Source organism: Coregonus lavaretus, assembly GCF_964263955.1.
Source record: "Coregonus lavaretus genome assembly, chromosome: 3".
Taxonomy (NCBI): Eukaryota; Metazoa; Chordata; class Actinopteri; order Salmoniformes; family Salmonidae; genus Coregonus; species Coregonus lavaretus.
The window spans coordinates 68,630,451-68,655,110 of NC_139990.1; the positions used below are offsets into that span (position 1 = coordinate 68,630,451).

Consider the following 24,660-nt stretch of genomic DNA (forward strand, 5'->3'; position numbering starts at 1 on the left):
ACATCAATCAACTAAATAGTAGCCAGTTTCTGCTCTGCTTGCTTTTACAACTTGGTGAAAGAGTGCAACACATACACACTGAACTATGTTGAATTCTCCCGTGCTGGTCCAGCCAGCCTTCCAGAAGCTTTGCCTTCACATAGCCTGTCAGCCCGCTCTGTGGTGTCCGTGTGGTCCTAAATCCAGGCTTCTGAACATGCCAAACAGCCTACCCAACCGCTCAGAAGCATCCACATGGTCCTAAAGCATACCTTTGCCGTTTTTTGTATCACATTGCAATGATAGAACTGGGGGGGACCAAAATAATATTTCAGAACATGGAGGGGATTTTCTGGTGTTTTTACAGTCTCATGTTCAACAATGAAACTTTACAAAAAAAATAGATAAATATAAATATATATCTATATATTATTTGCTCAGACAACTTGGGGGGCCAAATAAAACCAACCGTGGCCCAAATTCGGCCCACGGGCCGCCAGTTGGGGATCCCTGCCTTAGAAGCTTAGACATAAGGGAATGTACATGAAAACAGCATACAATAACTGTACTGGACAATTTATTGGTGCCTCTGTATTAGCATTATAAATGACAATATGTTCAAAGTTGTATGTATTGATCAGACATTTATTTGATCATTTACAATAGGCCAGAAGAGCAAAATATTGAACACTCATGAAAAATAAAACTTTATTAAACTTGATTAATTACACTTCTTTTAGCACTAACATCCACAAACTGGGCAATCATGTTGTCCCTGTCTTGAAAACATAATTGGTGTTGAAAATGTATCTGCCATTCTATGACATACATCTCATATATCTTGCATACATTTCAAAATCTCAATACCACTGAGGTTAGGTTTCACTTTGAACATCATTCATTGCCAAAGCCCTAAGCAAGGGAAAGTCATCCCAAAGAGTGCATAACTCTCCCTTTCCTGGGCCGTCATCCTGACATTCTCTAAAGGAAACTTGCTCCCCAGATGCCCCACGGACGGGAACATTCTGGTACTCCTTTGGGCTTGAGGGCTCCTCGAGCTCGTCCTCCAGGAGTGGCTGTGTGGACTCTGAGCGCAGGTAGGCATGGAACTGGCTTGGTGGCTGACTTGAGTACGGGCTATCAAAGACCACAGTGGCATACGGAACAGAGTGTTGGTGTGACCCTAAGTAGCTAGGGCTGAGTGCATGGGGGGAGCCACATATGGACTCCCCCAGGTCACTGGTGTCACTGCAGCGGCACCAGGGGTCATCAGTGATCTGGCCACCCCTCTTCTCGAGACCCTTCTTGGGCAGGTCCAGGAGGCTGAGATGGGAGAGATAGACCAGACTGGATTCCTGCATGTCCTGGACAGGGGGGATATCCTTCAAAGAGAAAAAGAAACATGTATATCCTTGGTCAAACCACAGAAACATTAAATAGAATAGAATAGATGCATAAATGCCTAAAAGATTAGTAAACCTTGTGCTTAGTAATTACCAACAGACACTGATTACATGGTTTGTCATGATAATCCTAATACTGCACCTGCATTGAATCCGATGTGCTCCACCTCTTGATGCTGCTGTTGGCAGGGTCGGGGATCATGGGCCAAAAGCACATCTTCAACCTTCAGATAGGAACAGAAACTTATATTGTTTTTAAATAGCACAAACACACCCGCATTTACTGACATGAAGTCTATGTTGAGTCCTCACCGTTCGTGTGTTGAGAAGCAGGCCAGAACTGAGATAATGACGAGCAATGACAGCCCAACACCAGAGGAAATAACTATCATGATGATAGCCAAGACATCTGAAAATACATGTATTTAGATTTAGGATATATGTTTTTGACAATTTCCAGATACAGTATCTGACCTCACATAGGGTGGAGCGCCATGTGTCTGGCAAGCGAGACTAGTCCTCAAATAACACTGTACATTACTTTTATTTAAAAGCACTTTACTCTTATTGACAAAATTCTAATACCAACCCATTGGTTCAGTTTTGAGGGTAACCTCTGATCCGTTCAGACTCCCGCCACCTGTGCTAACCATGATAAAGGCTTTGTATGAGGACGAAGGGTTGAGCTCTTCTAGAACCACCCTCCTCTTTTCCAGCTCAGCAGTCACTACTGCAAAAAAGAGGGACACAGCAACCGCAGTATGAGTTTACATGTTTATTTCTTTATTTAACCAGGCGAGTCAGTTGGGAATACATACTGGTAACACTTTATTTGGATAGTCCATCTGTAGATGCTCCGCTAACTGTCTACTAACCCTAGCTCTAACCCTAACCTTAACCATTACCCTAACCCTAACCTTAACCATTACCTTAACCCTTATTCTAAACCTAACCATAACCGTAGCAAGCAGTTGCTGATCAACAGATAGTTTGTTGATAGTATAACCATCTGTAGATCTAGACTGTCCAAATAAAGTGTGACCTAAATACTTATTTACAATGACAGCCTGGCAAAATAAGGCTTGTGTATGAACTTTCAGTAATCTATAGTTGTATCATCAACAGTGGATCATCAACAGCATCACAACAAGCATCTTTCTACCTTTGGTGTTTCCCTGCTCATCCCAGTAGAAGATCTGGTAGCTCTGCACGATCCCATTTCTCTGGCATAGTGGAATCTCCTCCCAGGTAAGCTCAATACGAGAATATAACGTCTCCCTCACCCTCAGATTTGGGGCGGCAGATGGGGCTGCCATAAACAAAAGAGAACATTAAGGAATATATGGATTAAATGGCAATAAAAGTAGTGGTGATTACCATATCAATTATATAATGTCATAAACCTAATAGTGTTCTGATTTGTTGGTATTGTCATGCTGACAAAGTGCTATAATGTCGGTGTTTGATATAAATAGGAATAGAATAAGCTTATAGTAATGGTAATAGCAGTATCCGGAGGTGTGATTTGCTATATGTCTCCAATAGAGGGAAGCATTGTACCACCTTTCATCAGTATGTTTTGCAGCTGATTCGAACCTCACTGACTCAAAAGAAGCCTGCAACACCTCCCTTGATCTTGTAAAGATCTTACAAAGTCCAAGGTGTAAGGGTTAGTCTTTACCGACTTACCCTTTTGTCTAGAGTACGCCTCGATGGTTTGAGGAAGGCCAATCCCTTCCTTATACCTAGGATACACAGAGATCCCATAGGGCTTGTACGGCTCGATGCTCTCTGTAGACAAAGAGAAAGAGATAACAATGGATCCAAGTTCATAAGCTTATAGTATGTGGACAAATCCTGCAAAGAAAAAGTCTGCACAAATCAACTCAAACAACAAAGTGGACAACACACTCTCACTCACAAGCTGATACTGTAGATGCAATTCAATTAAAACGTTATTGTCCCTGCAGATAAATTAATTGTGCAGCCAGGAGAATTGTATATAAAAGAAGTACATAGTCCTCCAACAAACTTCTAACACAGAACTAGAGACACATGACAGGTGAATGAAACTACAGTATGTACAACGTGAATGTATACCTTATAACTGACATAAACCATACCTGATATTAGAGTGCTGGATTGATTCCTGTCAATATGGTCAAACAAGATGAGGGAAGGGTCCATTTTCCACAATGGCCTCCACTCCACCACATAGCCTGTGACACTGGATGAATGTATGCTTGTCCACTGGACCAGTAGTGATCGCTCATCATGAGGAAGGACATTGACGTCAGAGACTGCTGCCAGAGCTGGGGACAGATACAGATATTTACCACACAATATGTCACAGGTAAGCTTAAACACACATAGATTCAGTCCCAAATGACACCCTATTCCCTGTATAGTGCACATAGGACTCAAAAGTAGGACACTATATGGGTAATAGGGTGTTTGGGACGCTGATATAACACACATTACACCTTCTGCTTATGCATATATTCTGAATTCTAAATCGACCCCTAGCCTAGATCAGAGGATTGCATAGGTGGAAGCAATATGGTGACATTTCCACCCAGCCAATCAGATGAAGCTATTGCCATAATGCTGATATACAGTCGGAAGTTTACATACACTTAGGTTGGAGTCATTAAAACTCGTTTTTCAACCACTCCACACATTTCTTGTTAACAAACTATAGTTTTGGCAACAGCAAAGGACTTTGTGTTAATGCTGGAGGAAACAGGTACAAAAGTATATATATCCACAGTAAAACTGTATGCAACCCCCTCAGATTCCCATGGGGGGCCAGTAGGAAAAATGTATGCACTCACTAATTGTAAGTCGCTCTGGATAAGAGCGTCTGCTGAATGACTAAAATGTGAATGTAAAAATTGGAGTGGCCATCACAAAGCCCTGACCTCAATCCTATAGAAAATGTGTGGGCAGAACTGAAAAAGCGTGTGCAAGCAAGGAGGCCTACAAACTTGACTCCGTTACACCAGCTCTGTCAGGAGGAATGGGCCAAAATTCCCCCAACTTATTGTGGGAAGCTTGTGGAAGGCTACCCGAAACGTTTGACCCAAGTTAAACAATGTAAAGGCAATGCTACCAAATACTAATTGAGTGTATGTAAACTTCTGACCCACTGGGAATGTGATGAAAGAAATAAAAGCTGAAAGAAATCATTCTCTCTACTATTATTCTGACATTTCACATTCTTAAAATAAAGTGGTGATCCTAACTGACCTAAGACAGGGCATTTTTACTAGGATTAAATGTCAGGAGTTGTGAAAAACTGAGTTTAAATATATTTGGCTAAGGCGTATGTAAACATCTGACTCCAACTGTATGCAATCCCCTCAGATCTACAGGAGTGCCTAGGGTGTAGGGGTTAATTTGGAATTCAGCAACAGGGATATTTCGTTTTTGCTCTGTACTGAAAGTGCTCTATCTTGAAAACTTGACATGTACTATTTATTGCGATTGTATTAAAAGTGGACTAATGAACAAAATACTAAAATATTGAGTAAAATGTCCCTTTATACACAATCTAACTAATAATAAAGCTTTACCTCTATGTTGAAACACTTCCACCTCAGTAGGGCTGGATGCCCCTGCAGCGTTCCCAGCACTGAGGAAGACTTTCCTTGCCCCCCTGTGAAGCTGGAAAACACAGTGGCTATCCAATGTGACGCACAACTGTAGCTTTTTCGTGGGTTGTCTCTGGAGCGAGACAACATAGGACAGGATCTTGCCATTGGCACGAAACTGCTTCGATGGCTACAAAAGGAAGAAAGGAGAGGAGTGAGGAAGAGAGGACACTTGAAGGGCAAGTTGTGTTCCACTATCACAGGTAACATAAAAGTTTGTGACGTGTCAAATTTGAGTATGTTCTGTGTGTCGTTCTTACCTTCCAAAGCAAGTGTACACTGAGATGCTTTTGCCTCTGCTCCCCAGATACCGTCATCCAATAGTCGAGTCGTCCGGTGGGAGCTGAAAAGAAGCAGAAGTGTCCATTTTGAAACTCATCAAATGTTTGTGCCTCCTCAGTTGTGTGAGGAGAAGAGGAGAATTCTTCCAGACTAAACAGGTGTAGGCTATGGATTCACTGCCAAAGAGCCTAGTGCTGGTCAATACATACATTCTACCAGAGCTGTAAAATAGAGGGATTGAAAATGTGGGACATTTCATTCACCATGGGAGTGATACATTACAGTACATTAAATATAATTGATGCAGGACATACCCCTCTCAAGCGTGACTGCAGTATTGCTGTTACTCCATTCACTCCATGGACTCTGGTGATACCTGACCCGTATCTGGATGTGGTACTCTGTCCCGTGGAGCAGACGACACACCTCGATGGGTCTCTGGCGCACTAAGCGGGGCACTGGGACCTAAGACACATGCACGTACGCACGCACGCACACACAAACATACATGCACACACACACACACACACACACACACACACACACACACACACACACACACACACACACACACACAGTAATGTGATTATTTTTATGGTTGCCTAGTACAGTTGGTATGATAATTTATTTTTAATGTTGTTTAATCTAAATAATTTTGTTCAAATGGTTGCAGTATGTGGACACTTAGGAAAAGGGCATTCTCTTACTGGTTCTTCACTCCACTGCTTGCTGTTTGCTGTTTTCTGTCGCACCTCCAAGCTCACGATGGTCACCCATGCTTGCTGTTCAGAGAGACACCAGCTGAGCCTTAGGCAGCCATACCTGTTTGGCTCTGCTTGGACCTTCAGAACTTTTGGAGGGTCAAACTTGGCTGCAATATGAGAGTTATATTAGAACTCCTATGATGCGAATAGCTTAATCTCAATACCATGCCACAAAGTACTTGTACATAAGGTTCTGTCTTTCAGGTTTAAAGAATACAGTGAGCTTCAGAATAACTATCTTTTCACAGTGTCTGTATTAGGACAGCTTCAGAGTCACAAGTGACACCAAGTTCTTATGACTAAGGCTGTCCTAATGTGGACACCATATCCTGTAAATCACAGCCCAAATCACTACTTCTTTACCTGACTTCATGGGCTCCAGAAGCAAAGGTGTTGAGGTGGCTTGACCCAAGGCATTCACCGCCTTGACATATATTTCTATCTCTGAGAAGAGAACAAAGCCGGTACGTGGTATCCTGTAGTGTTGTGCCCCTGGCGGCAGCACGTAAGTGTTGCTCTCTTGTAAGTCCCTGTTAAGATGAAGAAATAATACAACTTCTTGAACAAATCAGAGTTACGCATCTTCCCCTTTAAGTTCTTTGGATAACCACCACACCTATGCATAGTGATATTGTAAGTGGCCATAACGGGCAAAGTAGCTAGGTTGGCGCAGAAGGAAACTTGGAAGTAACATCTAAACCGGTTCTCTTTGGATAACCACCACACATATGCAGGCATTTATAGTACAGTGGCCCTAAGGGGCAAAGTAGCTAGATTGTCCAAGAAAGCATTTAAAAAATAGAATCGTAATTACAATATACATTTACGTTCGACATGTAAATGTAAATCTAAATATACAACAAAGATCCACTTGTTCTCCAACAATAGCCACTTGTTACCTGATCTCGGTGTGGAGAGTGTACTGTGTGGGCAGGTGGGTGTCCTGTCCTGGGTCCCATTGACATGAGAGGGTTTCCGGTTTGGTCAGGTTAGTCAGGCAGCTAAGGTTCTGTGGTGCTGGGGGTGGAACTATGGCAATAACAATTATTGAGTGAGCAAAACAATGTAAAAGTTAGTTAGCGCTCACCCCTCAGAGCCTGGTTCCTCTCTAGGTTACTTCCTAGGTTCCTGCCTCTACATCTTTATTGCTTACTGTTTGGAGTTTTAGGCTGGGTTTCTGTATAAGCACTTTGTGACATCTGCTGAAGAAAAAAGAGCTTTATAATTACATTTGATTAAATTTTGATTAGATTTTGGAACAGAAAATGATCAAATCTTCAGAACTGCATTACAGAACTGATCATTATCAGTTCAGGTTTTTATTCTTGATCTGAGGTGAAACGTATGTTTAAAACATGTAAAGGTAGACTCAGCAATATGAAATGCAGAAAGTAAACAGCATAGTGGGTCAATTTCTTCAATAACTACGAGCGTTGACGCACAAGGCTCAATTTCACAGCTGTGTTGGTCCTGTGGCTACCACGCTCTATCAGCGCGAGGCGAACCCGTGAACATGCACAGATACTGTGTGTGACTGTGTGAGAGCGAAGTCTTGCATCTTGCTCATCTCAATATCCGCTGAGTCTACCTTTAAAAACATTTCAATTAATTCTTATTTTATGCTCAGTACACTTAGATTTCTCAGAACTGCTCCTTGAAATGAAAGTACAGCATGTTCAATACTAGATGTTGGACATGAGGGAAATCAGGGAGGTGCGGCACTAGAAGACCTTCATATTAAAATTCCAACAGTTGAAAAATTGTAATAAAATAAAGAAATGCCATTCTTTACCATGGTCCCATCTGTAATATTTTTATGTGGGGTAAGGGATATCCCTTACTATGAATGAAAATGGAGCTATGGTAGACTACACATACAGCACACCACTTAACAGGCATAAACAAACAAAACAAAGAAACAAAGAAAAAAATGTCTCTCACATCCAGCTCTTATCTCCACTGCTCCTACAATCTGGCACGGGAAGGTGTGGAGGACACAGCACGTGAGATATCCCCTGGTGTCCGTGAAGCTAGGTATAGACACTGTTGAGTTCCAGCCACTCTGATTGGCTGCAGAATATAAAACTGTGGAGATCCAGCCACTTTCATTGGCCGCTGCAGAGTTTCCACCACTCTCATTGGCTGCTGCAGGACTGCTGGGAATAAGGCGTTGGTTGAGGTGCCAGACAATGTGAACGGCTTGTCCCTTTATCAGGGGGCAGTCATCTCTGATGACGCAAGAGGCAGTCACCGGTGAACCCAAAGCCACCACAGGGGTGGAAGTATGTACCTCCACAGACGGGGACGTGTGAACCTCTGACAGGGAAGGAAAGGAAAGAGAGCCAAGAGCAGATCAACGCATCAGCAACATTGAGGGAGAAGGTTGAAAAAGGGCCCTTTAAGCCACCAAATAAATGACTTATCGTAAGATACAGCTCCATATTTCTTGCCTATATTCCCATGTCTCAGTGAGACTGAAATTACACTGATCATTTCAAGATTTACATTTCAAAAAAAGCATTTTTAAGAGAATGGGATGTGAAGTGTCTATTCTACTGTCTTTGTTACTGCTGGCAAGGCATTTAGAAATGGTTATTAATTACAAAGACAGCACTCACCATCTTTTGTTCCATTCACAAATGCCAGCAGCAGCGTGGCAAACATTGCTATCCAGGCTGATGCCATGGTGATACAAACCTGTGAGAGGGGAAGATGTGAAATTAGTGATTTTGAAGAAGAAAGGGTGAAAGTACGTTGCATTCAATGGAATCAAAACAACATTTGAAATCCCTGGCCTCTTATTGATGGACAACAGTGTATAAATAGCAATGGAGACGATAATGACTGTTTTTTCCAAACCTGTCATGAGCAAGCTGTTTGTACTGTTTGACACTAGAAGCTGACATGAGTGAAGATGCATCATACACAACTGACACATGTAAACTACGAGGAAAAAAAAGATTAGACAACTGTCTATAACAAACAAACACTGGGATACTCACAATTCCACAGTCATAGGAAATGTGTTAATGACTTAAAGACTTTGATTCTAAAGTCTAGAGATGAGAGTGCACCAATCACCAATGGCAAGATTGCCATCTGCCGATGCCCTCAGATCATGCTTGTGTCTCTGTATGGTCTTTGTGGAAAGAGAGAGGGCGGTTATATCCTGTCTGTCATGTGGGACTGTCCCCTTCTGGGAGTTGACTGGGGGCTGCTGGGTTGTATTCAGGTACACTGTAGCAAAATTTGAGCGCTTCTTATTGGACAAGATCAGCTTGTCTCTCTTCTTTTTCTTCCGTTTGGTGCCTAATGAATAGGACTCTTGTTTTTACAACCTCTGTGTTATCTCTATCCTGAGAAGGCACATACTGGTGACAGGCAACTGAAAACCACATCCTTGTGAAACCTCTTGTGAAATGTAACTAGGCCCTCATGGCTAAGATGGAGGATGGCATGACAAAGGAAAGTGTGTGTTGGGAATTAGATTATATCTTGTTTGAGGGCGGTGACATGTACATCCTTGATTTCTCTCTTTCTCTCTCTCTCTTTCTCTCTCTCGCGCTCTCTTGCTCTCTCTCTGGTTGCAAACCTCTCAAACCTGCCCGTCTCTCTGCCAGTCGACCAAGGCTCTGTATGTTCTGAACCGTTGCCAAATAATGTATCACTTAGTATTCAAAATCACTGAAATAGGGAAATCACTGAGAACATTACATCCTTGTGAAACGTCTTGTCACCCTCTGGCAATGGACCAATCACAGCCTTGCCCCCATTACTGTTATTTGGCTAGAATACATACGCCAACTGGGTGAAATGTAACTAGGCCCTCATGGCTAAGATGGAGGATGGCATGACCAATGAGAGTGTGTGTTGGGAATTAGATTATTGCTCGTTTGTACATCCTTGATCTCTCTCTCTCTCTCTCTCTCTCTCTCTCTCTCTCTCTCTCTCTCTCTCTCTCAATTTCAATTTCAATTCAATCTCTCTCTCTCTATTTCAATTTCAATTTCAATTCAATCTCTCTCTCTCTCTCTCTCTCTCTCTCTCTCTCTCTCTCTCTCTCTCTCTATTTCAATTTCAATTTCAATTCAATCTCTCTCTCTCTCTCTCTCTCTCTCTCTCTCTCTCTCTCTCTCTCTCTCTCTCTCTCTCTCTCTCTCTCTCTCTCTCTCTCTCTCTCAAACCTGCCCGTCTCTCTGCTAGTCGACCAAGGCTCTGCAGGTTCTGTATCGTTGACAAATTATTATCATCACTTAATATTCAAAATCACTGAAATAGGGAAATAACTGAGATAGACCAGCGGAAATTGAAATGTGTTTCTGAATTTGGTTACCCTTTGGTTACCTTTCAGCGGTCAGGAAATCAAGTAATAACGTGGCTGTAGATAATCTGAAAAACATTTAAATGACTAGAATGACAGTAAAACAGTTATGCCATGTGTTTGCTGAGTAGAGTTAGATGAAATTCACTTTGATGGCACATTTTCTGTACTGCTAACATTCACTTCCAGTCATTTTTGCTCGCATTGCTGGTCCCATTGTATTGACTTCTTCCGGCAATTATGCAAATAGTTATGGGATATTAGAATCCTCTTGTCCTGACCTGTATATTTTTGACCTAGAGTAGGGGACGGAAAATACATCTGCTTTTTAAAATGGCACCCTATTCCCTACATTTGGGACGTAACCTATGTAGTGGATGCATGATGCGAGGCCAATGAAGTCTTCTTCTATTTACTGCTGTCTGCATAAAGGCCTCCACTTCTCTCTTCCTCCTTTCCTGAGTTTTGCCTTACTATTATTGCAGGGAGCTAATTGCCTACGGCTCCTAAATGTGCCTTGCTGCCTTTGAGGGAGAGAGAGAGAGAGAGAGAGAGAGAGAGAGAAAGGGGCAGAGAGAGAGAGAGAGACAGAGAGAGACAGACAGAAAATAAAGTTATTACATTTGGAGTGATTTATTTTGTCACCGGCTAGCGTGTCGCTCTCTAGCACCATTATTTAGTATGTTTGTGAACGCTAATGAGAATGCCAATTTCCTATTTTCCATTAAAGGAAAGCAGTGTTATGATATATTTTCCTTCTATAGGCTAACCTATCAGTGTAATACAAATATGTCAGGATGGTCAATAAACAAGCTTAATTTATGTAAAATGTTTGAGTACCTTCAGAGGCCATGTCTATAGGCATTCCATAGAATGGTTGGATTTTATAATGTAGTTTATAAGTATGGGTGGACTTTTGTGCCCCAAAAGGTTGTTTTTCCAAACTACCTACAATGGCACAATATTCTCACAAAAGCATGTTATTGTTTCAGAGTGATTTTGACACCCTTTGTTGTGTAATACAGCATATGTGACAAAGAGAGAATAGAGTCGAGAACAATATTTCAACATGTTCTATACCTTGTTCCTCTGTCTCCCCTTAAACTTGTTCTTCTCCTTAGCCATTGTGGTAAATGTTACAACAGTCCCTCTTTCTCGATTAGGCAATATCTTCTAACAGGGTAACAAAGTTAAAGCTGTGACTATTTCCCTTTTGTTTCTCTTCCTCCGCAAATCTTCAATTGTACTTTCAGTTAATTTGGTGAACATATCAGAGATATGTACAAATCCTTATTTGACAATCTACCCTTTAATTTTCCATGAGAGGTATCTTCTTTGCTGGAACTTGACCTGAGACACTAGACTTCTAAATCAGTAATAATTTGTCATAAAAACAAAAGAGTAGAAAGAGGAAAACAATCTCTTTCACATCCTCTTTTGCATATATTGACTGCACACAAACATATTATACCTATCCCAGAATGAGTGATATACTTGTTTTTTTCCCATTAATATTCCAAAAGAGAATATGTAGTATGAGTGCAGATAGTGATCAGCTAGTAGTGACGCAGGAATTGTTGTATAATTGTCACATTAAAATGGAAAAGGTCATGACGTCAGGTTGGTTTCAAAACATTTCAAGTTAGATACATGTACTGATGACATAAGTCACTAAATCCTATTCAATTACCAATAGGTAAATCATTTGACATATCCACACAGTTGAACAGGGAGATTCAATTTCCTAGTCTGAGCTTCTCAGACACACTCACACACTCACTCACTCACTCATTCACTCACTCACTCACTCACTCACTCACTCACTCACTCACTCACTCACTCACTCACTCACTCACTCACTCACTCACTCACTCACTCACTCACTCACTCACTCACTCACTCACTCATTCACTCACTCACTCACTCACTCACTCACTCACTCACTCACTCACTCACTCACTCACTCACTCACTCACTCACTCACTCACCCACTCACTCACCAATAACAGATATTGTGTTCTATTCCCCCCCTCTCTTCTGTAGATTCAAGTGAATCAGAAGGAAAAGGCTTGGTAGGCAGTGTGATTCAGAGATAAAGAAAATCCATTAGAGAGCAACACCACTCACCACACACAGCCCCAGCACCAGGAAAGACTTTCATCAGACTCTGGTGTAGATAGGATCAGATGGAACAGAGTGGCGGAATGGAGCTCAGGTTTCAGGGCCACTTGAGTTTAACAGCCAGCCACATCCTTATTTTGAATTCACCATATACAGGAAAGATGACATGACGTGGGGTGTTGGGGCCCATAACAGGAGAGATACGGAAGTCAAGTTAAACGTCTTGAAATAAATAAATGAGTAATCTTGGAAACCCAGATGAAAAATCTCACATAATTGAGTCAGATGCTCAATGTTACATGCGTTTGTCTACGAGAGATTAATAAATTAGTCAAACTATTTGAAATAAAGATTATTATTATATTTTAAGTTTGAGCATTTATAATTATTCACATTTGGAGGATCACAGGTGTCAATTGTCAGAAATGTTTGGGGTGTGGTTGAGTGTTCTGAGAAGGTATGTTTGTTCATCTGTATCAGTGTTTGTTTATCTAAGTTTGACAATATTCCAAAATGTTTGTTTCATTAAGTTATGCCACTTCAATAACATATTTTTGTTTGCAGTCTATTCTGTGTGTTTGGAGATACAGTATGTTGTTCAGGCTCCAAGCAGCATATTGAACCCATCTTCCTAGCCCATTGTTTTCAGTTGTGTGTTTCAATTGCAATACTATGTGCTTAATTAAAAGCAGTGGCGGACTGAGAACAGAAAAGTTCCCTGGCATTTCTAACACACCAGACCAATTCTTCACTTTTAACTTGACCAAATTTGACACTCTCTCATTGCCCCCCATACAATAACTCCTCACTTGGTCTTCTTAACGCTACAGTATAAGCCTCCTCCCGCATGCCTCCAGAGTCAATCCTCTCGCTTTGCCTCTTCCTCTCTGGTATGGCCTTGACAAAAGCTGCTAATTTTGCTACCAATGAGAAACATCTGAAGACAAATAGGAATGAGGTATTAGAACTATTGACTGGCCAGTAAAGGCATCCGCTCTTCCTGTTTGTCACATTAAGACAATATTTTTCATATAGAAAAATGGCTTCTGATTCCAGTAATATTGTACAGAACACCAATATCTCAACCCTGACAGAAACATTTTGAAATCCTTTCATATGCAAAGTTACTGCAAACAAAAAAGAAACATTTTTCATATACAGTGAGGGAAAAAAGTATTTGATCCCCTGCTGATTTTGTACGTCTGCCCACTGACAAAGACATGATCAGTCTATAATTTTAATGGTAGGTTTATTTGAACAGTGAGAGACAGAATAACAACAAAAAAATCCAGAAAAACGCATGTCAAAAATGTTATAAATTGATTTGCATTTTAATGAGGGAAATAAGTATTTGACCCCTCTGCAAAACATGAATTAGTACTTGGTGGCAAAACCCTTGTTGGCAATCACAGAGGTCAGACGTTTCTTGTAGTTGGCCACCAGGTTTGCACACAGCTCAGGAGGGATTTTGTTCTACTCCTCTTTGCAGATCTTCTCCAAGTCATTAAGGTTTCGAGGCTGACGTTTGGCAACTCGAACCTTCAGCTCCCTCCACAGATTTTCGATGGGATTAAGGTCTGGAGACTGGCTAGGGCACTCCAGGACCTTAATGTGCTTCTTCTTGAGCCACTCCTTTGTTGCCTTGGCCGTGTGTTTTGGGTCATTGTCATGCTGGAATACCCATCCACAACCCATTTTCAATGCCCTGGCTGAGGGAAGGAGGTTCTCACCCAAGATTTGACGGTACATGGCCCGTCCATCGTCCCTTTGATGCGGTGAAGTTGTCCTGTCCTCTTAGCAGAAAAACACCCCCAAAGCATAATGTTTCCACCTCCATGTTTGACGGTGGGGATGGTGTTCTTGGGGTCATAGGCAGCATTCCCCCTCCTCCAAACACGGCAGGTTGAGTTGATGCCAAAGAGCTCGATTTTGGTCTCATCTGACCACAACACTTTCACCCAGTTCTCCTCTGAATCATTCAGATGTTCATTGGCAAACTTCAGACGGCCCTGTATATGTGCTTTCTTGAGCAGGGGGACCTTGCAGGCGCTGCAGGATTTCAGTCCTTCTCGGCGTAGTGTGTTACCAATTGTTTTCTTGGTGACTATGGTCCCAGCTGCCTTGAGATCATTGACAAGATCCTCCCGTGTAGTTCTGGGCTGATTCCTCACCGTTCTCATGATCATTGCAACTCCACGAGGTGAGATCTGGCATGGAGCCCCAGGCTGAGGGAGATTGACAGGTCTTTTGTGTTTCTTCCATTTGCGAATAATCGCACCAACTGTTGTCACCTTCTCACCAAGCTGCTTGGCGATGGTCTTGTAGCCCATTCCAGCCTTGTGTAGGTCTACAATCTTGTCCCTGACATCCTTGGAGAGCTCTTTGGTCTTGGCCATGGTGGAAAGTTTGGAATCTGATTGATTGATTGATTCTGTGGACAGGTGTCTTTTATACAGGTAACAAGCTGAGATTAGGAGCACTCCTTTTAAGAGTGTGCTAATCTCAGCTCGTTACCTGTATAAAAGACACCTGGGAGCCAGAAATCTTTCTGATTTAGAGGGGGTCAAATACTTATTTCCCTCATTAAAATGCAAATCCATTTATAACATTTTTGACATGCGTTTTCTGGATTTTTTAAATTTTTATTCTGTCTCTCACTGTTCAAATAAACCTACCATTAAAATGATAGACTGATAATTTCTTTGTCAGTGGGCAAACGTACAAAATCAGCAGGGGATCAAATGCTTTTTTCCTTCACTGTACAACTATTTAGCAAAAACGTTGAAATGGAACTTATAGTGCATGAGACTATGTTGCATATCTACAGTTCCCTTATCTAGGAACAGCATAAGAGTTCAATATGACCTCCTGTTCTTGAGTTTCCCACATTAAGTGTCATATACACCACTGTCTTCTCCAATGTGTAGTGGCCCCTCTCTGTCTGTCTAACCTATTGTTGCCTTGGTAAGAGAAACAGCTCTTAAATGTGATTGTAAACTGTGCCTTGACCCTCAAGGGCACTCAGAGACAGTCACCGTGTCACGTTTATTAGCTTATTAAATTGTAAAATGATTTTGTGTTGGAGGCCTCGATTTCAAACATCGAGGCTCACCCACTCAACTTTTCATCTAACTACTGTATCCGCGCTGTCCCGCTCTCCTGCAAACCATAATGAAACCTAACTGTTAATCAGAGGGCGCCAGAGAGAGATTTAAAGGAATGCATAACCAAGTCACTGGGTGAAAATCAACAGAGAAAAGAGAAGTAGACACTAATTAAAAATGCATTAACTCATTATCGTGCAGTTGACATATTTTGCTTGATCATTTTCTTTAATCAGCGTTAATGAAAGGAGTGCTCTCAATCTACTGGGTATTACATGTTACATCTCAGTGAGCAGTTAAATTACCTCGGGGCCCCGAGCGAACCCGAGCTGATGATAAACCGTCCTCGCTTGATTGGGATTCCTGTGTATGAACTGTATTTTACTGCTCACTGACTGTCTCTGCCCTTTTGCTTCTTACGCAAATTAACAGAGACTCACCCAAAATTAGACATTGTAGGGGAAATATTCAGCACCGTATATTTTCCAGGGCATCCCTGTTGAATGCTTTCGACACCTTGTAGAGTCCATGCCCCGACGAATTGAGGCTGTTCTGAGGGTAAAAGGGGATCAAACTCAATATTAGGAAGGTGTTCCTAATGTTTTGTACACTCAGTGTATATTTGTAATAGATGTACATCAAAGCGCTTACTGCAAAGGGTAATGAACCGATAATGTATTCAAGATACAAATTATGGATAAATCGATACACCTTTGAAGCTCCCCTCATGGATTTAGCTATACATTTTTACTATACAACATTTACAATATGTGACTCACTTGTTTGACATCAACACATAGTTTGTCCCCCTGACCCCTGCTGCTTGGCTGGATTAGTGTTTTTGATCTGGCAATAGTCAGAGAAAATAGGACTGTGGCTGCATGCACTTCATAGCTGTCTCTGAGAAGCTTGGGGATAGAAATGGGGAGGGTGAGAGAGAGAGAGAGAGAGAGAGAGAGAGAGAGAGAGAGAGAGAGAGAGAGAGAGAGAGAGGGAGGGTCAGACAGGCTCAGACTCAGGCTCCTGCTCCTTACATGCACCCAATCCACTCCTATCTAGTACCTGTCAAACGCTGGCCGCAAAATGGAATTGACTATTGATTTCCCCCTTACCACAGGTCAGTGGCGCTGGCAGCCTAGTGGGCTCACAGAGAGAGGCTGCTGTGGGAGGGAGGACAAGAGGAGGAGAGAGGGGACGAGGGAGGTAGGGAGTGAGGGATGAATGGGGGGAGAGAGGGGATAACCACAGTCTTATTAACCACATTGTGCCTCCTGGGATTGCGTGTTAAGAAGATAATTACTTTTGAAGAGGTGTTTGAGGGTTTTGTCGACATGATCCAATAAAGACAAGGCGCATTCAAAGAGTCAAATATGTTAGAGAATGTTGGCCAAAACCAGAGCAACAATGACTGAAATGGTTTTGCTTGTGTTTGGTATACTCAGTGCATATGGCCCATATAAATTCCGCCACCTTCCTAAATGGCACCCGATTTTGTTTATAATGCAATACTTTTGACCAGGGCCCATGAGGCTCTGGTCAAAACTATTGCACTATAAGGAATAGGGTGCCATTTGGGACGCATCCTCCATCTCTCAGGCCATGTCCACACGTGTGCCTGCCCAGAGCAAAAAAACAACATCCTTTACATAATAAGCTCTGTCTATAATGTTGTCCTTTCCTTTCCCTAGTTATGGGGATGAGAGGTGCTCCACTGGAGGACTTGGAGAGTCTGTCACCTCTCTGGAAATACATACACACAAACACACACTAGCACGAGTGTGCATGCACACACGCATGCACGCACTCATGAACATGCACGCATACACACACACATACGGAGGGCTCCACTGAAGCATGAGTCACATGGTGTGTGAGAGTGAGTCACAGTATTAGTCAAAGAGTGTTTGTTGTGTTTGTGAAACAACTGTGCTTAGTTAGCCTCACTCAGGTTAGGCAGAAGTTGGCTCCGACAGCCCCAATGTAGTCTCTCCCTGTGCTGTACGAGGGAACCGGGTCATTAATTCATTGATCTAAAGGAAACAGAATCATACCGGTGGTGTCATATAGTAGATACTGAATGGTGCTAATATCGCTGTGAGATTAGACAATTAGTAGTTGATGATTCATTTTCATTGCTGTGTCTTATGTGTTGTTTCAGGGATTCTCCGTCTGTGACAGTTTAGCTGTTGTCACACTTCAATTAGAGAAAGTGAAGTCTATGAACCCACATGCATGATAGGTTGAGATTACATGAGAGGTACAGGTACAGAAGTTTGATGAGATAATATTGTGAGTGACAACAATTAAAAGATTCATAAAATATGATCCATCAAAATACTGTAGGTATAATAAAGAATGTAGTCTTAACATGAAGTAGCTGGCCAGCGCACACAAAATATTTGGCTCTGGGTGCAGAGATGATAAAGCATGTAACTCTGAGCCAGGTGAATCTTCACCAGGTGTATTCCACTGAGTCATCCCACCTAGTGGATGATAGGTCCCTCACCACTTCACGCCTGCCCACACACCACGTATTTGACACATGATGTATGACCACACTCTCCTGCCCACACCCCCTTTAAAAACCCAGTTAATTGCTTCACTTTGTTCTGTCACTTACTTTCCTATTTGCGTCTGAGATTGATTTATGGCGCGTTCAGTGTAACCTTATCCGCCTCACCCTCTTTGCACTCCTCAAACTGCCTTTCAGGGAGAGATGAAAGCTGGGAGTGACATGTAAGGTCCTTTCACTGAATGCAAAGGGAACAGAAGCCTTGCTTTAATTAATCACACCAATGGCACATTCAATTGGGTTTCTCTTGCCTGCTCTCCATTCAAAAAGGCAGAAACTAATGTGCATACTGTATATTGTCCTTAATGCCACTATATTGTCCTGGATCTACTAAACATATGGCCAGTGGGAAGTGGACTTATCTCAACAGAAGACCAAATTTGAGGTCTGAAAACAGGTGGCAAAGTTTGATTTTTGGAGTGTCATGTCCCTTTAACATGTTGTAAACTGCCTATAGAGTGAATCCAAACATCTTGAAATCCCATAAGATATTTCCGAAGAACTCTGCAAAGCAAATTAATGTATGACTTTGTTCAAATGTTAAAAGTCAGAAAACAAACTTTGTTTGATTCGCAGCACTGGTGTGGACAGCAGTGCAATCCAATATGACACCAGCTTGCTTGCACCAATAGATGGCACTCTGGTAGCATCAAGCCTTCTGAGATCAGTAAGGTTAGGAGGAGCAGTTGGACACATTTGACAGTAGATCATGTGATTCCTACAGCAAATAAACTTGAGGTTAATGAAGTGTAGGCAGAGAGGAAGAGGCTAAGAGAGAGGATGTACTCTGCCCACGTTAAGCAGATCATTAATTAGTGAGGAGTTTTTGTATGGGGGTAATGAGAGTGTTGAATTTAGTCAAGATAAAAATGTATTGCTATTTTGATACGTGACACTTATTTGATATAATATAAGTTTCATTCTGCTTGGCTTGTTACGAGTGTGCAGATATAAGTGTGATGCACATGACATCCTGGCAACTTTGGGGACAATAAGTAGACCAGAGCCAGCTGTTCCCTCACTCGTGTGAGCATGCCAGATATAGAGTACCACAGTACCTAGCGGTCAAATAGGGAAATGGTTCCATTCATTTTTCCCATAGGGGATTTTAGAAACACTTAAAATAAGGGCTGTGTTTCGTGTAGGCTTACACTTGCATGACGTTTTGATAAGCGTGTATTGTAAATCTCTCTAGAACAAGGTGACTTTTATCAATATATTCACCTGTAGTTATTCCCCAAAAATGAAATGCTAATTAGCTGCTAATGTAGCCATCATAAAGAACTATAAATGCCATGATGATCTGGACGAGAGTGCTAAACCGAGGCAAAGGTAAGAATCTCTGTATTAACAATCTAATGTTAGCTAAATGTAGTAATGAATAAATTGGCTACTTGTCTTTAAATGGACAATTCTGTGAACTGTCTTGTACAAGTTTTAAATTGACACAATACCTGTTAGCAAAGGTGTCAGCTAGAGATGACATACATGAACTTGCAGTTTTGCATGATGTCTACTTTGATACTAATTAGCATTTTCTAATCTGAGAGTAAACATATTGATTAGTCACCTTGTCCGAGAGAGATTTACATGGTTATCAAAACATCACACCAGGGTAAGCCTACACGAAACACAGTCCTTACTTTAAGTGATTCTAAAATCCCCTATGGGGCTCTACTATGGAGAAACCATGAGCTCACATAGGAAAGCATGCTCATGCGAGAGAGCCCAATTAGTCATATTTTTTTAAACGGCTTGAGTGAACCATCTTAATTCATCCACCATCTTTGGTGTAAGTGTCACATTTATTTAGAGACAACCTCTGGTAGTTTCTATCCAATTGCTTAATATCTAGATTAAAATGTGGGATTACAGGGACACAATCACTTAAAAGAGGTGATCAAAAGTTGATGTAGGTCAACAAGCAAACTGAACAATTTATCAAAGGACATCTTATTTCTGTTCAAAGTGTATCTTAACCTACACTCCGGTAGACTTCAAAGCGAATGATACATTCTGGTGCATGCGTACTGCTGGATAACTGGTCTTAAACCAAAATTATATAAATGTAGCATATTGTTAGTCTCTACTTGGTCTATCAGTTTAATTTAGTCTAATCATAATTTAAAAAAATCTCAAAACATAATGGACATTTTGTTTGAAGGATTAACTGGTCAGTGTGGGAAGAGCCATAACCAAATAGTGATTCAGAACACAGTCATGGATAAGTAAATGTACTTTAATACAAACACAGCATACATGTTTTGCCCTTAAAAGTGCATAGGGTCACCGATTCGCTCACCACTGGTATGGTTGGCTCCTCAGACAAAGGTTTGTGACGAAGAGTCAGCAAAAACAGGGATCCGGTTGGTTAAGATCCTGACGGACAAACTTTCCTTTGCAAACCAAAATAAAGTTTGTCCATTAGGATCTTAACCAACCGGATCCCTGTTTTTGCTGACTCTTCATCACAAACTGCTTCATATTCTGCTCTTTGATCAAGGAATGGACAGCACCAGGGCCTGGGAACAGAATTGTCTTAGTTTAGTAGCTGATCAGTCCACTCTGGGATGGTGGAGAGGATCTAGAGGAAAAGCCTCTACTGCGGCCAGGGCCATAGGATACTTTTTCCATAGGGTACAGCACCATAATCCTGGGGTCGTGAAACCCCACTCTGGGCTATTCCATGTCTGCTGGGGACAGGCTGAACTACAATAGGCTTATAGTAACCTCGAATGTCCACTTTCTCTGAGTACTCAAACTGACCAGGGGCTACCATTACATTTGGTCGAGGCGCAGAATTCTTCACCTGATCAAAGTTGGGCTTGTGGCTGCTAATAAACTCTCCCCTGGGAGTGTGGGAAGAATGGCTGACAGAGGAGTCAGCCAAACTGGGATCAGAACCGTAGTGGTTTAGTGTAGACGGTTTGGGTTGAAAGCCTCTGGGGAAGACTTGTTCATAGGCCCAGTCACTTGGATATCCATCCCCTTGGATTTTACCATTGTGCTGAAACTCAGCCTCTTTGGGGCCATCATTATTTTCATAGTGGTTTCTTATGGGATCAAAACTCCCATGGCGTGTTGGTCGAAGATGGTAAGGGACAAACTGGGTCCTAGGGAGGTCCAAACCCATGGCAGCTGCTCGGGCTAAAGTGGAAAGACGGCAACAAAACAGAAATGTTAGTGCAAGTATCTTACGCCGAAATATGACATTTAGCAACAACATTTAGGACATACACAGAGTACCTCTTGCCATTTTGGCACACCAGGAACCTCCAGCAAAGACAGAGCCAATCAAAAGGACACTGCAAGAGAAATCAAAGCAATTTAATACAAATCCATGATCTAATAAGAAAACAATTTCTAAAGATCCAGAAGTTTTAAAATACCTTAGATATATGGGCAGAGCTAGATGCATTGTTTCAGTGGTATGGACACAAACTGCCTGATGACCAAATGATTCAAGCACCTTACCACCTCTTGATATATGCAGCCACTTTGAGCCTCAAACTTGCCTGTCTTGATTAACTAATTACGGACAGCTGGTTGTCATGGAGACCATACATTGAATTTACGCAACCATTAGGCAAATTGCTTCATTACACTAGCTGATTAGATAGAAACGTCTGCTTAACGGCAGTATTGTGGTGGTTTAACCAATCGATACTAAACCGTGTTCTATATATGTGGTTTAACCATCCATTTTTGTTGCATGCAAGTAAGCTGTAAAGCATTAATTGAATTGAACAGGTCTTTTGAATGTGAAAGGTTACAATCTTTAGGTAGAGGGGAAAAAATGATCAAACTAATAGAAAAAAAAAAAGTATCATTATTAGCAACTATGGCTGCGTTTTCACAGGCAGCCCAATTCTGATATTTGTTCCATTAATTGGTCTTTTGACCAATCACATCAGCTCTTTTCACATCAGCGCTTTTTCAGAGCTGATCTGATTGGTCAAAATACCAATTAGTGGAACAAAATATCAGAATTGGGCTGCCTGTCTAAATGCAGTAAAAGCATCTCAGCTGAACTAGGATCAGTTTAGCCTTTTATTTCATAATGAATAGTGTGAATACGGCCCTGACTTTCATATTAAAATTGATAAGAATGAGGTAAAAAGCTGAGTAAACATAGGTGCGCAAAGCTTTCATAATTCCCAAATATATACAATGTTTTATGTTACCATGGCAACGTGATGAGCTCCACAAACTTCCTATGACATCGCTTTCCTATGGTAGTACCTTGTGTAGATGCAGTAATTGCATTTTGCAATTAAATGGACAGAAAATCATGATAACAATCTGCAATTTGGAAATATTAGACTTAAAGACCCATAATCGCCTCAGATTAGATGACCGACCCCACCCTCCTTGCAAAATATATTTGGTAACAGCATGTCAGTAAAAAATAAACTGTTTCAAATAGTAGTCACGTTAAAGCCTTGTTTTTGGGGTTACATCAGAGACTTCGGAAGACTGTATCAATCTAATACGAGAAAAAAACAACATGATTAATAGTTTTATTTCATTAAAGGGAAGAAAATATTTTGCTTTGACTCGTGCAGTGTGGGAATGTCTGACAATAAAACCAAGGAGACCAGCAGAGGCATTTAATAATTCACCCAAGTTATTTCTGTCAGGACTGACAAGCTAAATGTAACTGCACATTCACCTTTACCCTGGACCCGTACTTTGGTAATTAATAGGGCCTACCATTATTTGAAAAGTGGCATTGCAGGTAATGGAATTCAAATTGAAGGTGATGTGAAACCAAGGATCTGAAGCTTGCTGAGCCAAGGAGCTCACCTTTCTCCTGGCTGGGGTGTCACTGGGGAAGTAATGTAGCCAAATGTAATGGTGCAACCTTTGGAGGGACCAAGGACGGCCTACAGTATTGTTCCTTTATAATCAGAAATAATATTTACATTGTCATAGGTTAGCTTGGCTGTACCTGCATTGCTCTGTGTTAATAAGAATATGTTCTTAAAGGGATAGTTCAGGATTTTCGCACATAAGCCCTTTATCTACTTCTCCAGAGTCAGATGAACTTGTGGATACCATTTTTATGTCACTGCGTGCAGTTTGAAGCAAGTGGCTTGCGAAACGACCTCTAATTTCCTTCATACTAGAGGCAGAGACATAAAAATGGTATCCATGAGTTCATCTGACTCTAGGAAAGTAGATAGATAAAGGGCTTCCTTGCCAAAATCCCGAAGTATCCCTTTAATTGACTTGCCTGGTTCTTAATGGACTTGCCTGGTTAAATAACGGATAAATAAATAAATAAATGTATGTCCAAGAGACAAAACCAACATCAAATGTAAGTATCTTTGTGAAGGAGTAAAATAGTTAAATAGTTTCACCTTCAGACTGCTTTCCCCTCTTTCCCTCAAGCCTGTGATTGGTGGACAGTGTTAACACGATTCATATCCCAAGTGGAGGCATAGCGAGGGGGCATATTTCACCGACACTCCTGCCTGAGCTCGGCTGAGCCCGTCGGGGGTACAGGGTCAGCCGTGGGAGGGTTGAAGCTGGTCCCCTCACTCTGGCCCCTCTGGCCTCTGTCTCGCCCCTGGGGACCAATTTGTGGCTAGCCGGGGGTCTTTGATGTCACCTCCACAGGATTGGCCTTGGAAGAGACTCAGACCCACACATCTCTGGTTAACCACCAGTCGACAACCAACCACATCTATTATGGAAATAAAAAAATAAAGGACTGTAACTGGACTGTATAGGGCACCAAATAAAACCCTAAACTCATGATTAGACACATAATTACAACTCTCCACCAGAGATTTGTTTTCGGCTAATTTTCCCAAACCCATGTTCATATGTATGACATTCAATTAGGCCTTATAATATGCTGTCCTCCAAGTATTGAAACACATCAAAGCCCATAAGCACACAATCCAATTATGAGTGTTTACTGTGTAGATTGAATTGCTGAACGTTGCCCTCTTAAACCCCAATCCCTGAATCAACAATATTTGCCCAGGCGTCTCTTTTGTAGTGGTTTTGTGTGTGTGTGTATGTGTGTGCGTGTGTAAATTGTTTTGCCTTGCTCACTCCATCGCTGCCCACTGAGGTAGAAGGCCTGAGGAAGTATTGGAGTTTTAACATTATCTAGCCCAGTTCCCCCCCCCCACCCCCCCACCCTTACTGCCCTTGGCAACTCCACGTAACCACTGGCCTTCTGGCTGATGACTCCTTATTACCCTCTTGTTTCAGAGGCAGGATAGCCTGAATCTTGAACTTGTAGTCACATCTTCCCCCCATCCTCCTCCTCATCCTACTCCTCCTCCCCCCTACTCCTCCTCCTCCTCTTCATCCCACTACCTGAGCTGCCTGCCTGTGTGGTCTTTATTTAAGAGGCAGGATAGCCTGTCTTGAACTCGTCTTCACATTTTTCCCTCCTCCTCCCACTACCTTTTCTGCCTGCCAGGGTGGTCACCAGACACCAG

At 41.8% G+C, this 24,660-nt stretch overlaps 1 protein-coding gene across 3 annotated transcripts; it reads right to left on the reverse strand.

Annotated features, from left to right (window-relative positions):
• Window positions 1-603: 603 nt before the first annotated feature.
• Window positions 604-12,645, reverse strand: LOC311114516 (granulocyte colony-stimulating factor receptor-like; the record flags this gene model as incomplete). Of its 3 annotated transcripts, none has more annotated exons than XM_084157203.1 (16): window positions 604-1,361; window positions 1,525-1,606; window positions 1,695-1,791; window positions 1,972-2,112; window positions 2,545-2,691; window positions 3,072-3,173; window positions 3,506-3,694; window positions 4,958-5,165; window positions 5,296-5,378; window positions 5,632-5,782; window positions 6,025-6,188; window positions 6,445-6,611; window positions 6,981-7,110; window positions 8,023-8,397; window positions 8,700-8,778; window positions 12,530-12,645. In XM_084157203.1, the coding sequence occupies 15 exons, from the start codon at window positions 8,764-8,766 to the stop codon at window positions 855-857; spliced, it is 2,610 nt and encodes an 869-aa protein (XP_084013329.1). In that variant the 3' UTR covers window positions 604-854. The 3 variants fall into 3 exon arrangements, with proteins under 3 accessions (XP_084013329.1, XP_084013330.1, XP_084013328.1); XM_084157204.1 differs by having other exon boundaries at window positions 6,981-7,098; window positions 12,530-12,602; XM_084157202.1 differs by lacking the exon at window positions 12,530-12,645 and having other exon boundaries at window positions 8,700-8,841.
• Between the last annotated feature and the right edge of the window lie 12,015 nt (window positions 12,646-24,660).